Raw genomic sequence first — 12,888 nt, 5'->3', positions numbered from 1 at the left:
ATGACTGAGCGTGCCGAGCAGAGAGCTGTCTTATCCATGCTGGCCCTGAAGTGCAGTATATTCTAATGATGTAACTTGCTTTAAGCACAGCAAAGAGTTACAGTTTAAGTCTTTAATTTAAAAGTGCAAATGAGATGAAGCCGTAGTCAGATAGCCTCGTCTGGGCATTTGATATGAGTTTCTTTGACAATGGCAAAGCTCGCCAATCTTCCTTCTAAAAAGCGAGCTCGCTATGTTTTATAAATAAAAGTTTTGTTGATTTTGGAGCATATTAGACAGCCTTCGAAGGGCACTTTTTATATGTGCGTTATGTGCGGCAATGTACCACCTTAAAGGGACACTCCACTTTCCCAAAAATATTCTCATTTTCCAGCTCCCCTAGAGTTAAGCATTTGATTTTTACTGTTTTGAAAATCATTCAGCCGATCTCCGGGTCTGGCGGTACCACTTTTAGCATAGCTTAGCATAATCCATTGAATCTGATTAGACCATTAGCATCACATGTAAAAATAACCAAAGAGTTTTGATATTTTTCCTATTTAAAACTTGACTCTTCTGTAGTTACATCGTGTACTAAGACCGACAGAAAATTAAAAGTTGTGATTTGCTAGGCCGATATGGCTAGAACTATTCTCTCATTTCGGCGTAATAATCAAGGACTTTGCGCTGCAGTAGGCGTAGTGATATTATGCACTGCTCGAAAATAGTCCCCTGCTATTGAAAGTTACCAAGGGGACTATTTTGAGCGCGATGCTAATGGTCTAATCAGATTCAATGGACTATGCTAAGCTATGCTAAAAGTGGTACAGCCACCGGAGATCGGCTGAATGAATTCCAAAACGATAAAAATCAAATGTTTAAATCTAGCAGAGCTGAAAAATGAGCCTATTTTTTTTTAACATTGTGTATCTGGCACAAACACAGCTATTTTGTCACACATTACTTTACTATTCTAATATTGTTTAAATGTACTGTGGCTTCCAGAAGAATTTTTTAAAACAGATAAGATTTTGATAAGATCTGTCACTGCCCTCTGGTGGCTCTGATATAAGCTTTACTATTTACTAACCACTTCTATGTTTTCAACTTTGATAAAGTGTTTGATGATCACGTAATCTTTCCTCATCTTTATGTGCTAAAGCAGGCAGATACTTGGACAGCACATCATCAGGGTCCTCGTCCAGATCACAGAGTCCCCTATTGCTCAGTCCCGCTGGCTCTCACAGTAATTATAACAGTACGGGACCCCTGCTACGAACCCTAAGGTACAGAAAACTATAATAAAGTCTCAAAATCACTCGTCACTGTACTCTAATACGTGTGTGAAAATGTGTGTTGTTTCAGTCATCCAGGTGAAGGGGTGATTCAGCTCATATCAGTTGCTCGCACCTGCAGTCTTGGTATTACTATCGGTGGCGGTTCTAACAGGCCCGACGGCCCTGCGGTCTTCATTCAAGAAGTGCTGTCTGGAGGAGATTGCCATCGGGTGAGACAAAGGGGGGTGTTGTGGATACACATATATTTGTGTTGCATGTGTTTTCTCTGTATTATGATGATATCTGCAGGCATGCACTCAATCATTTAGACTAATCTGATTTTGATGAACAAACGATCTACTGTACGTGCACATCTGAAGCTCTGCGGATGCAAGAAAATGAAAGACAGAGAGAATGAGATCACCAAATAGGAATGAGCGGGAATTCCAGGAAGTGTTTAGGGTTTGATGAAAAGAGATTATGAACCTCTAGGAAACATCCCTTAGGCATAGATCACTCAGATTTTAACACCTTGCCATACAGCTCTGACACATTTAGCAATTTTCATCTCAAAAGGTTCTAGGTTAAACAAATGATGTCATCCTAAAATGACTGCTGTGTTAAGCCAATGACAAGCTTTCTTCATTAATAGGTAGACCTCTAGCTAAACAGTCCATGCGGTACATTGTGTCTTCTCAGTCTTTTGAGTCATTGGGAATGACAGACATAGCGACAGACTCTGCCGGTCTTGTATGTGATAGCAAATGCTGTCACAGCAGAGCAAAACCGTTGAGGTCAGACGTACAGACGGCCGCGTAGGGCATCGCCCTCCCAATGGAATTTAAAACCCAGAATGTGGAAGGGAGATGTGCCTTTCACCTCCAGCACAATTGTGCTGAAATGCAGATATTTAATATCACTCAGATTTTCAGTGTCAGACCGCTGGGCATCTATAACAGTTATAATATAAAGTCATGCTAGTTTTAAGCCATTTAGCCAGAATGAGTCTCAGGAGAGATGAATGTCCAATCTTATGTGAAATAAATCTAAAAAGTTGTTTTTTTTGTAGTTATTCAGAAACTTTTCATCTTAGGTAACCTGATCTCACCTAAAATCAGACTATATAATTATAGTATTATATACAGTAATAGATGTGAGTCATACAAATAGATGTCATAGATAGATACGTGTGAAATATAAATTATACATAACTGCCTGTTAAGGAGATTAAACATTGTGATATTATTTAAACACCAAAGTGTCCAAAGATTTAGCTTTTTTCCCAACCAGTTTTTTGTAAAGCTTCTCATTAGATGTATTATTGTAACTTTTTTACTGTTAGTGATATGATATGGTGTTGTGTTGTGTGATATAAGAGATGCTTGTTAATGAGAAGTATAAAGGGTTATGTTCCTGCTGATGCATGGACATTGATTGAAGTGTTCAATTTCTTTGGTTTTAGGATGGACGGCTCAGACCTGGAGATCAGCTTATCGCCATCAACAAGGAGTCATTGATAGGCGTCACATATGAAGAGGCGAAGAGTCTCCTCAATAAAGTCAAATTTAGGTATTTGCTCTGTTGTCTTTTGATGAAAAGGCTAAATGTCTTCATGTTGCAATATGCACGTGTTAATTGAAATGATCAACTGCCATACATTCAGTAGAAGATATAAACTCTGACAATAACAGTAGTTGAATATTTGAAGAGTTTGCTTCCAAAATGAGATAACTTTAAACATGTGTTATCATGTTTTTATTGTGCTACTTACCATATTTTCCGCACTATAAGTCGCTCTGGAGTATAAGTCGCTTCAGTCAAAAATGCGTTTTGAAGAGGAAAATACATATATAAGTCACACCATGGGCCCTATCTTGCACCCAGCGCAATTGACTTTGTCAGTGACGCATGTATCATTTCGTATTTTGCATCGGCGCACAGCTGGTTTTTCCCTCCACAGACGCACGTCGGCAAACTAGGGAATGAACTTGCGCTCCCTGGGCGGTTCAGCGCAAAAAAGGAGGCGTGCTCCGGCGCAAACCATCTTTATGCTATTTTGCGGTTTCAAAAAACAATTGCGCTACTAACAAAAAAAAAACTAGTCTAAAGTCAGTGGCGCGTTGCGCGTTGTTCATTATGCTATTTTAAGGGCGCATGCTTGACCATAATGTATAGCGTGCACAACGCGCATTGCTTATCTAATCTACACAGATGCAACAGTTATTTTTGCAAATCATAAATTGTTAAAATAAAAAATATAAGATAAGGGAAATCATTATCATAAATTGTTACAAAAAAATATTAATACATGAGATAAGGGAAATCATTGTGTTGAGCATTGTGGTGATAGTTTTTATTTATTTTGTGTGGCAGCGTTAAACAATTATCATGCAAATAACGATTTAAATATTTTCATAAGTTTGTTGTGTGGCTGTATTACGTTTATTTTATGTAAATAATAATTTAAATGTTTTCATAAGAAACCTTAATGTATATGAACTTGATTTGTAAGTGTACTTTGGGGTTGGACCTTGCTTGCGTTTCTTGGGTCCGATTTCAAAGCCCCCAAACCCTTTCAGCGGTGAGGGTGGACGCAGCGATGTCCTCTGCTGGTGTCAGGTCATGTGTAGAGGCAGATCCACCTCCCGTTACACGGCGTGCCCGATTTATGCTGGCAAGCTTGGGATCCCCCCGTCTCCTGACATGTAGTGCTTGGCGCAGCTGATGAGACAATTGTGGCTATTTCCTCTCACGCCTGTTTAACCGACGCTGATTTGGGCGGGTTTCTCCTATCCCCATACAAAACAACTTCTCTGTCTTTGACTGCTCTTACAAGAACGTGGGTCTCCTCGGCTGTGAACCGCTCCTGGCGTGTGCCTAGTAAATCCATCATAATAATAGCAACCCGCCATGCAACTTGCTCCCTTGCGTTTAAAGGGAGTGTTGGATAGCGTTCTGATTGGTTTATTTGACGTTACGCCCAAACCACACCTATGAATAATGAACCTACTTCAGACCAACCACTTATTGATTTGCGCCTGGCCCAAGACTTATTTCTCCCGCCGGGAAAATAGCAACAGCGCCCAAGATCCGCCCACAAAGTCACTTGCGCTTTGCGCTTCACACTTGCGTTTCAGATCGTTAAAATAGGGCCCTATATGTTGCGTTTATTTAGAAAATGATTTCACAAAATCCAAGCCGAAGAACATACATTTAATCTTGAAAGGCAAATGATTCAATTTAACAATAGCACAGAACAGCAGGCTGAATAGATGTCGTACATGTTAAAGTAACATAAACAGTTATTTACACGATATATAATAGCATACACAACATACACGGAAGGCTGAATAGGCAAAATAAGTTTAAAAAGGTCTCGAAGCACCACTGAATCCATTGAATTACATAAATACAGGAGCAGCCTAGAGCGGACTTTGGCAGCTGTAGACGGTTATGGTTTCTCTTGGTTCATATAAAAATTATTTTGACGTATAAGTCGCACCTGACTATAAGTTCCAGGACCCGCCAAACTATGAAAAAAGTGTGACTGATAGTCCGGAAAATACGATAGATTGAATGCAAATCAATCAAAAAACAAGATTTTTGAAAACGCTTAATTTCTATGTTACAAAAATATCAGCTTAGGTTAATGTATAGTGGTACAAGAATACAAAACACATGAATCATGCTTTATGAATAAATCACAGCTATTGACCAATCAGGATCCAGGATTGGAACTAATGGATCTATTGTATAAAAATCGATTTTGTACTTTTTAATGCAGTATACCAAAAACTTTCCATCCTTGTATTTTGACTGTGCAGTCAGGAACAAGTGGTGGATATTGCCTTCATTCCAGGAAAAGGAACATTCTCCACCACCGTATCCTTACATAACGGAGTTCAGAGGAGTGTTGGGAACGGATACAACTCCAGCCGGTTAAAGGTTCACGTCCCATCTCCTGAGGTGAGCATTTATAATGTGGTTTGTTATTCTCAGTATTAACATTAAAATTGGGCTGAATTCAGTGAACTGAGAAGTTTTGACCTGCATGTAAACTTTGTTCTCATAGATGCAACGAGAGGAAACGGCTCAAGTGCTTTCATCCTCTCCAGATATCTGCTCTCCAGACATACATGTTTCAGGTATGTTATCTTAATCTAAATCTTAATAAGCATTGTATTTGTATGTTATCTTTGCACCCTCGTCACTTATATTTGGGCAGTGCATGATTTGATGTTAATATGGCTTATATTTTTCTTTTGAAAGAAGTCCTCTAATTCCAAAACCTTTCAAAACAAGATTTTGTGCAAGGTCTATTGCTCTGCATACCTTAAAGCCTATTACAATAGTGTTACTCAGTGCTACTGTCTTTTTAAAATAGATGTAGACTTTGAGTTATAACCTATAAAGGAGAGTAATAATGGGCAAAAAGAAAGTTAAGATGCCTTAAAGTTAAGAATACTCACCTTACACATCACACCTTTTGCCTTAATCCAAGTAGCAGACAAAATAAACCCGCGCGTTTGGACAGAAAGGATTTCTGACAAAGCAGTTATTTATTATAGGAAAGAAAGATTGAGGATTAGTCAGTAGCAGTGTTTGGATTTTAATCAACGAGTTGAAACGTAATCTCTTGATGCCCTAGGGAGTACTCATGCATGTGAGGTGTTTAAATGACACAATTCAACTTTAAAAGACGTAATCAAATACGGGAGGAAACCCTCTTTCATGTGGAGGCAGATAGTGCTGTTATCTCACTTCACAGCGGTTGACTGGCTGTACAGTATAGATTGCTTTTGCAGTGCATAGCGTGTAATCCTTTCTCGGGGCACAACAACAGGATTGATAAGTTGTTATAGAAACCATACTGAGCTAGGCACTTAAGTCAATTTTATGCTCGTAGATACTTTGAAGAAGTATTATTATGAGAGAAAACAATAACATGTCAAGTTTTTTTTCCAAGCACTGAGATTGTTGTGGTTTTTCGCATAGAGATATACAGTGGCGCCAAAGTGCTTTTGGATACCTTGAATATACTGTATGAATGATATTGCATTTAGTAACAAATCATCACATTTAAGTTGCATGTGCAAACACATGTTATGACTTTCTCAGAATTTTTTTTTCTAAGCCTTTAGAAAAAAAACTTTTTTACAAATAGGTACTTGAAACTAGAGATGCACTGATATATCAGCCAATAATCAGTATCAGCTGGTAAAAATAATTGGCCGATTATTCCCGTCAAACAAGGGAGTAGGATTGGAAGTGTTAAAGGTATTGTGGAGGATTTTCTTTTTCCGGGTGGATCATCAAGACTATTGGTCCTCCTAGTTGTCAATCAGGAGTGTTGCGCAATTGCATTTTTTTAAAAAGTGGATAAGGCGGTTCTTTTCTAAAATTCGAGAAAATCCTCTGCTACACCTTTAAGAAACATTACCGAATTGATGTTTAGTGTTGATAGTAATTAACTGAATGTTATTAATTTATAAAACTCAAAAGATACTATTTTAATATTCAGAATTTAGTCCAATGTTAATTTGAGGAAAAGGTTTGCTTACTTTGAAAACATAAAATTCACTGTAAAACAAATGCAGCATGAACAACTTGCTTTTGCAAGTCAATTCAACATGCTATTTTAAGTTTTGACTTGTGATAAGTTGACTTGTTTAACTTAATTTCATAACATAAAATATATGTTGAGTTGACATCATTTTTTACAGTGTTGTTGAAAAAGAGAGAATAAAGTTTTTATTTGCATTTCTTACAAAATCGTGTCATCGTGTCAAGTAAAACACCAAACTATTGGTATCAGCAGGCATCCCTCTTAATTAATGGTTATCTGTAGCTGAAGTGAAATTTAGTATTGTGGCATCTCTACTTTAAAAATAAAAGTTTTTAACTCTTTCCTGCCAGCTTTTGTTTAAAGCAACACTATGTAGTTTCCATGTAAAAATGACTTACAGCTCCCCCATGTGGTTGAAAAGCGCAACAGTGCCTGGTATCAGACACTCTTCTGCAGGCAGGGGGAGGGGTGGGGCTGTGTTTCCTACCCTCCACCGCCACTTTCAGAGTGTGCTTGTAGCAGCTAGGAGGCTGCTCAGGTTGCAGCAACAGTACAATTGGTCCAGTTAAAAGTTGTTCTATCACTGAAATAATTTTAGAGACATTATTTAAAGGTAAAAAAACTACATAGTGTTGCTTTAAAGCATACAATATATCAAATGAAAGAACAGACCGTCTGCTTTAAAAAAAAGTTTTATCCTACATTCATTAGTTCTCTTTTTATCACCTCTCAAATATGGTTAGGTTTCTTCAAAAACACAAAATTTTGAGCAAAAATCTGAGATAATTCCATTTTTGTGAAGGACTTTTGATAGAGATCAGATTCAGGGCGATCATCAAAACATAAATAAACATGTAGCTGTTTGCCCTAGGGTGATACTTCCGGGTTTTATAAGTTGCGGAGGATAATAACTGTATTACGGATTGCTGGAAATACTCGTCATTGGCAGGGAAAGAGTTGGGAAGGATTTAAGAAGGCCTGACATGACCTTAAACTCTGAATTGTGCAGTGTTTACATGCACAGTGTCTCAATCATGACATCAATATTGTGTACAGTGCTTATACATCCACACTTACTAAGATATAGAATTAAAGTACAATTGTAATTGAATGGCCCCTTTGACATTTTGTGACAAATGCTGATCTTCATTATCCGAATTATCTTTTCTAATGTTGTGTACATGACGTCTCATAAAACATGTGTATGTGCTTTGGCTGTAAATATTCTTGGCTTTTCATGGCTGTGCAAATCTGGTGAAATCTGGTAACAGAAGCGCCATTAATCTGGATTGTTTTAGTTGTCCTGGATTGTAAGGGAATGCGTGACCCATCAGTCCCACCTGTTAAATCAATTCCTTCCTGCTGTGCTGTGTTGGTCCTGAATTACCAGCATTGGATGTATCTGTAAGTCTGTGTGAGTCTGACGTATGTGAGCTCAACCTGTCAATCATGAGCATCAGGAGGTAGTTAAATCCTTTCGGGGAGGGACCAATGAGGGTGGCTGATCAGAGAAAGAGAGAGCGAGTCAGTTAACAATACACACTGATGTTTTATTTAAGTTTATTGTACAGTTTATAATCTTTATTGTATTAATATAATACCCATTTGTTTGAGCTTTTAGACAATGAAAATCATTAAGGCCAAATTTTGCACTGCTAGCAGTGACATTAAATTTAGGTATGACTCTTAAAAATACTCAATGATTCAATGCTTCACTTTTTCACCAGCGTCCACTGCAGTGAGACCAACCACTGTTCCCAAACCCAAGATCTCTCTGGATCCCCACATACGGCTTAAATCAGAGAAAGTTGATCTGGTAAGCCTGCTTTTTTGTTTAAATAAGTTGTAAGTTGTTAGAAAGAGAACAAAAAAACAGATTAAACCCACATACTGGTGAATACAGCTGAAAATAGTCAGTGTTATGAGATTTATCCAAAATGAGATTTATCCCAAAAAGTTTTTTTTCAAGTTTTCTGCATGTTTTAAAACAAAAATGTCACGCATGGGCGATTCTCACGAAATTAGACTTATGAGGTGTCATGAAATATTTTGATAAAAAAGTAAATGCCATCAAAATAAGAAGCATAGTTACAAACATCTCTTCATGTACTACTTTGCACATGATTTCAAATGACATCATACAAACCAATTTTGTTGCATTACCGCAACATGTCCATGACTGGATTTGGACATATTTATAATTTAAAAAATCTACTTAATAAAAAGCTTGTGAATGTAGTGAATGTTATACTGTAAATATTTACAATGACAATAATAAGGAATATAAATGTGTCCAAGACCAATTTTCTCATCCTCCGCAACAATTTTCAATCATTGCAAAAAAACTTTGTTGTAAGGGACTTAATTGACTGACACCCAAGCTGGCTACCAGGTAAGCAGTTCTTATTTTTTCTATCCAGATAAAAGTTGAAATTTTGTTTTTCATAGTACCTACAACTTTTTAGTTCTCATTACCGAAACATGAGTTTGTAAATGCATATATTTAATGTAATATCATGTTGCGGTAATGATAATTTTTGATAATGATAATCTAGAAAATGTAAATAATTCTACAGGAAATAATGGTTATAGTAAGCTCAGACCTTAATCTTATATGTGCAAAAAATGGCTTTAAGGGCTTTTTAAAAATTCTGACACCTTCTAAGTCTGGATTTTGTGAGAATCACCCGCATATGTGGATTCACGCATCTTTGTATTAGATTTAGCATTTAGGAGAGTACACCTCTCAGAAAACATAGAAATAAATATAATTTTAGATGCTTAATGACTATTTACAGCATTGGAAGAAGAGGGCTTAACTCATTACCCGCCAGCCATTTTTTGAAAAGTTGCCCTCCAGCATTTTTTTGTGATTTTCACAAAAGTTTCACAAAATGCCTTCCAAGAAAATTTTCTTCTAAAAATATATAAACGGGTGATTCTCACGAAAACTTGGTTTTAAAAATGTCAAGCATAAAAATGTAAAAGTTGCTTAAATTTACTTTTTTTCCCACCAGACATTGAAAAACAAAGTCTGGAGTAAATGGGAACATTAATTTAAAAACTTTTACTTATCATTTAACACTTTTTGTAACATAATTTAAAAAATCTGTCCTAAAAAATCTCATTACCGCAACAGTCAGAAATCATCAACACTGACATATTTTCAAAATGACATGACAAACCTGAAAGAACATAATTTGGAGATTCTGCACATGCATTTAAAATCAAAGTATTATGCTTCTATTAATTAAATTAACATTTAATAAGCATCTGTTGCGGTAATGATAATCAAAATGTCGTGTAAGCATTCTGACAAGACAATATTTCAAATTAACTGTAAAAAAATGATCTTACCTGGTAGCCATCTTGAAGTAACTGGTCGATGTGCTTGGTCACTCAAAATCAAACTTTATTAAAATTCTGTATGTGTGCTTAAACTGTTCTCAAAAAGTGTTGCGGAGGATGAGAACATCAGGCATGGACACATCATTTTCCTAATTTTTCTTCAATATTATTATACATGAATATTCAGTAAATATTTTTTCTGCTCTAAAGTAGTCTAGCAAAACATCCATTTATTTTTTTTCTTAATATTTTTGTGTTAATTTGATTAAATTACAACACAACGCATGTTCAAACACAGCCGGACACATTGCGGTAATGAGAATTTCAGCAGAAAATGAGATAAAATTTCCAATTATAAATTCTTATGTTGAAATCACACATTGTGCAAGGTAGAACACAGTATTTGTTAATTCTGATGCTTTTTAATGTTACTATATTACACATTTTAAAGCTACAATCATTAGTGCCGTGGTGTTTCAATGGTTTCGTGAGAATCACCCAAACATACAAATATATCAAATGTAAGAACAGACCCTCTGCTTTTAAACAAACAAACAATATGGGGAAAAACATTTCATCCTATCTATATTTTTTCTCTTCTTATAAACTCTTAAATATGGGTATTTTTCTTAAAAAACAAAACAAAAGCTGAAATAATTCCATTTTTGTGAAGGAATTTTGTTAGAGATCAGATTCAGAACGATTATCAAAACATACACAGAGTTTAAAATTAGTAAATAATGGCTTCAGTTTTCTTATAAATTGGCCATCTAGTGGATAATCCCATATTGCAGATTAATGTAAACTCATCAGGAACACGTTTTTTTAATGCAAATGTTTTTTTCTTAATTTGTCGAGATAACTGCGGGGAAAGAGTTAATGACAAGATTAAACCCAGAGGTTCTTAAAAGCATAAGGGAAGTTCAAAAGGTTGTAATCCCATTGTAATCTGTACCAGTGACTTTTAAAGCAGCCTATATCCCAGTTAAAGATGACTGTTTTCCTCCCAGATCTCTGTTTTTGTCTGTGCTCTTTGTTATGGTGCAGTTGTTTAGCAGAGATTTAATTTAATCCTGCTGATCCTGGTGTTGACCCTAATCTACCAGCCCATTAATAGGATTAGGTCTCAATGGACGAGAGCACTTAAATGTAGACTAAAGGGACAGTGCACCTATATTGTAAACAAACAGGTATTTAAGAAGATTCAAAGTTGACTGTGATGGAGTGCCTTCATACTGTTTATTGCACTGCATATTAATTTCTTAAAATTACAGTTTACCCCCAAAATTTGAAATTATTATTTACATGTATTATTCATATTTAAGGCCCTGAAATACTTGCGGGACAATTTTTGGGGGTGTTTCAGAGTAGAAATTTGACAGAATTTTGACCGGATAATAAAGAAATTAACTGGTTCAAAAGATGATGTTTGGTTCAAAAGTCAGTGGGGCTCTAGGTCACACCCTTTTATTACATCATTGTTATGACCAAAAAAGGTTTTTCTAAAAGTTTATCATCAAACCATCAAACCCATTTGATTTGGCCAGAATTGGTTTGAAATAGTTTTCACTCAGAGTACATCAGGACCTTTTTTTGCTGAACAAGAAAAATGTTTATGCAATTTTTTTTACACAGTGTGTTTGAAGTTTGGAGCTTTGCAGACACTATGAACTGTAGTACATTGTGTTATAGGGAACATAAGACCATCCAGATATGGAATGAATGACATCAGAAGATAAATCATAACTTTAAAATAACTAGTCATCCATACTGCCCTAAAGGGTTAAAATGGGCTTTGTGAGATCTGTTCTGTCTTGTGACAAAGTCTCCTGGTTTAATTTTGCCCATTTCAAAGAATCGTGTGTGCCAAAATTGCAGTAACATGTTTGACCTGCTGGTGTAAAAAACTTTAAGGGCATTGTCTCGGTTTCAGTGTTTGCGTAGTTACTGCACTTAGCCTTTATAGGGCAGCATAAACTGTCAGAAAAAAGGTACAAAAGCTATCACTGGGACCGTACCCTTTAAAAAGCTTCTTATACTGTATGTACCATTTAGGTGCAGATATGTATACATTTTGTACTAATATGTATCTTTGAGGTACTAATATGCACCCTTTAGGTACCAAAATGTACTTTTTGAAAGGGTACCACTACCGCCCCAGTGACAGCTTCTGTACTCTTTCTAGAGTGTATGGACCAAAGGATTGGACTTCATGGTGCTTCTGTTACCACACTGCCCTCTTGTGTATAGAGGTCTAACATAACTTTGATCCTTTTGCAGGCTCTGTCTTATCTGGGTCTAGATGTTACTGAAGAGAAGGGGCGGGAGTTGAGAGAGAGTTTGACTACAGACCCTCAGGGGACAGTCTCATATGGAGGTATAGCCACATATTTCACATATTTGTGTAGTGTCAGGGTCATGTTAGTAACGTTTGTTATGTTACAAATTATGTTTTTTAAACCACCATTGCAATACCATACTTTCCAGCATGCACTGTAGTGATGACTTACAATTGATTTATAATTTACGTTTGTCCCAAGATTGGATCTTTTATTCATGTTTTTTATATGTAGTTTATATATTTATTAACAGTAGGGAGAACCGGGGCGAAAGTTATGCGAGATGAAATTAACAAAGCGATTTTCTCTGAGCCCTGATAACATTTGCATTCCAAACTGTGGCCGCATTTATAGCACGCAACCCTTGACAGAGCTGACA

At 36.4% G+C, this 12,888-nt stretch overlaps 1 protein-coding gene across 4 annotated transcripts in view; it reads left to right on the top strand.

The window, feature by feature from the left end:
- Window positions 1–12,888, top strand: part of LOC129433880 (syntaxin-binding protein 4) — a 50,208-nt gene that overhangs the window by 25,877 nt on the left and 11,443 nt on the right. For 3 of the 4 annotated variants that reach the window (XM_055192619.2, XM_055192601.2, XM_055192593.2), the window contains 7 exons: window positions 1,142–1,265; window positions 1,345–1,486; window positions 2,719–2,825; window positions 5,081–5,222; window positions 5,329–5,401; window positions 8,550–8,638; window positions 12,451–12,547. In XM_055192619.2, the coding sequence (XP_055048594.2) occupies window positions 1,142–1,265; window positions 1,345–1,486; window positions 2,719–2,825; window positions 5,081–5,222; window positions 5,329–5,401; window positions 8,550–8,638; window positions 12,451–12,547 (774 nt within the window). The remainder of the gene's footprint in view (window positions 1–1,141; window positions 1,266–1,344; window positions 1,487–2,718; window positions 2,826–5,080; window positions 5,223–5,328; window positions 5,402–8,549; window positions 8,639–12,450; window positions 12,548–12,888) is intronic. The other variant, XM_055192610.2, reaches the window with a different exon arrangement.

Source organism: Misgurnus anguillicaudatus, chromosome 19 (assembly GCF_027580225.2).
Source record: "Misgurnus anguillicaudatus chromosome 19, ASM2758022v2, whole genome shotgun sequence".
Classification (NCBI taxonomy): Eukaryota; Metazoa; Chordata; class Actinopteri; order Cypriniformes; family Cobitidae; genus Misgurnus; species Misgurnus anguillicaudatus.
This window is presented reverse-complemented; position numbering and strand designations above follow the sequence as displayed.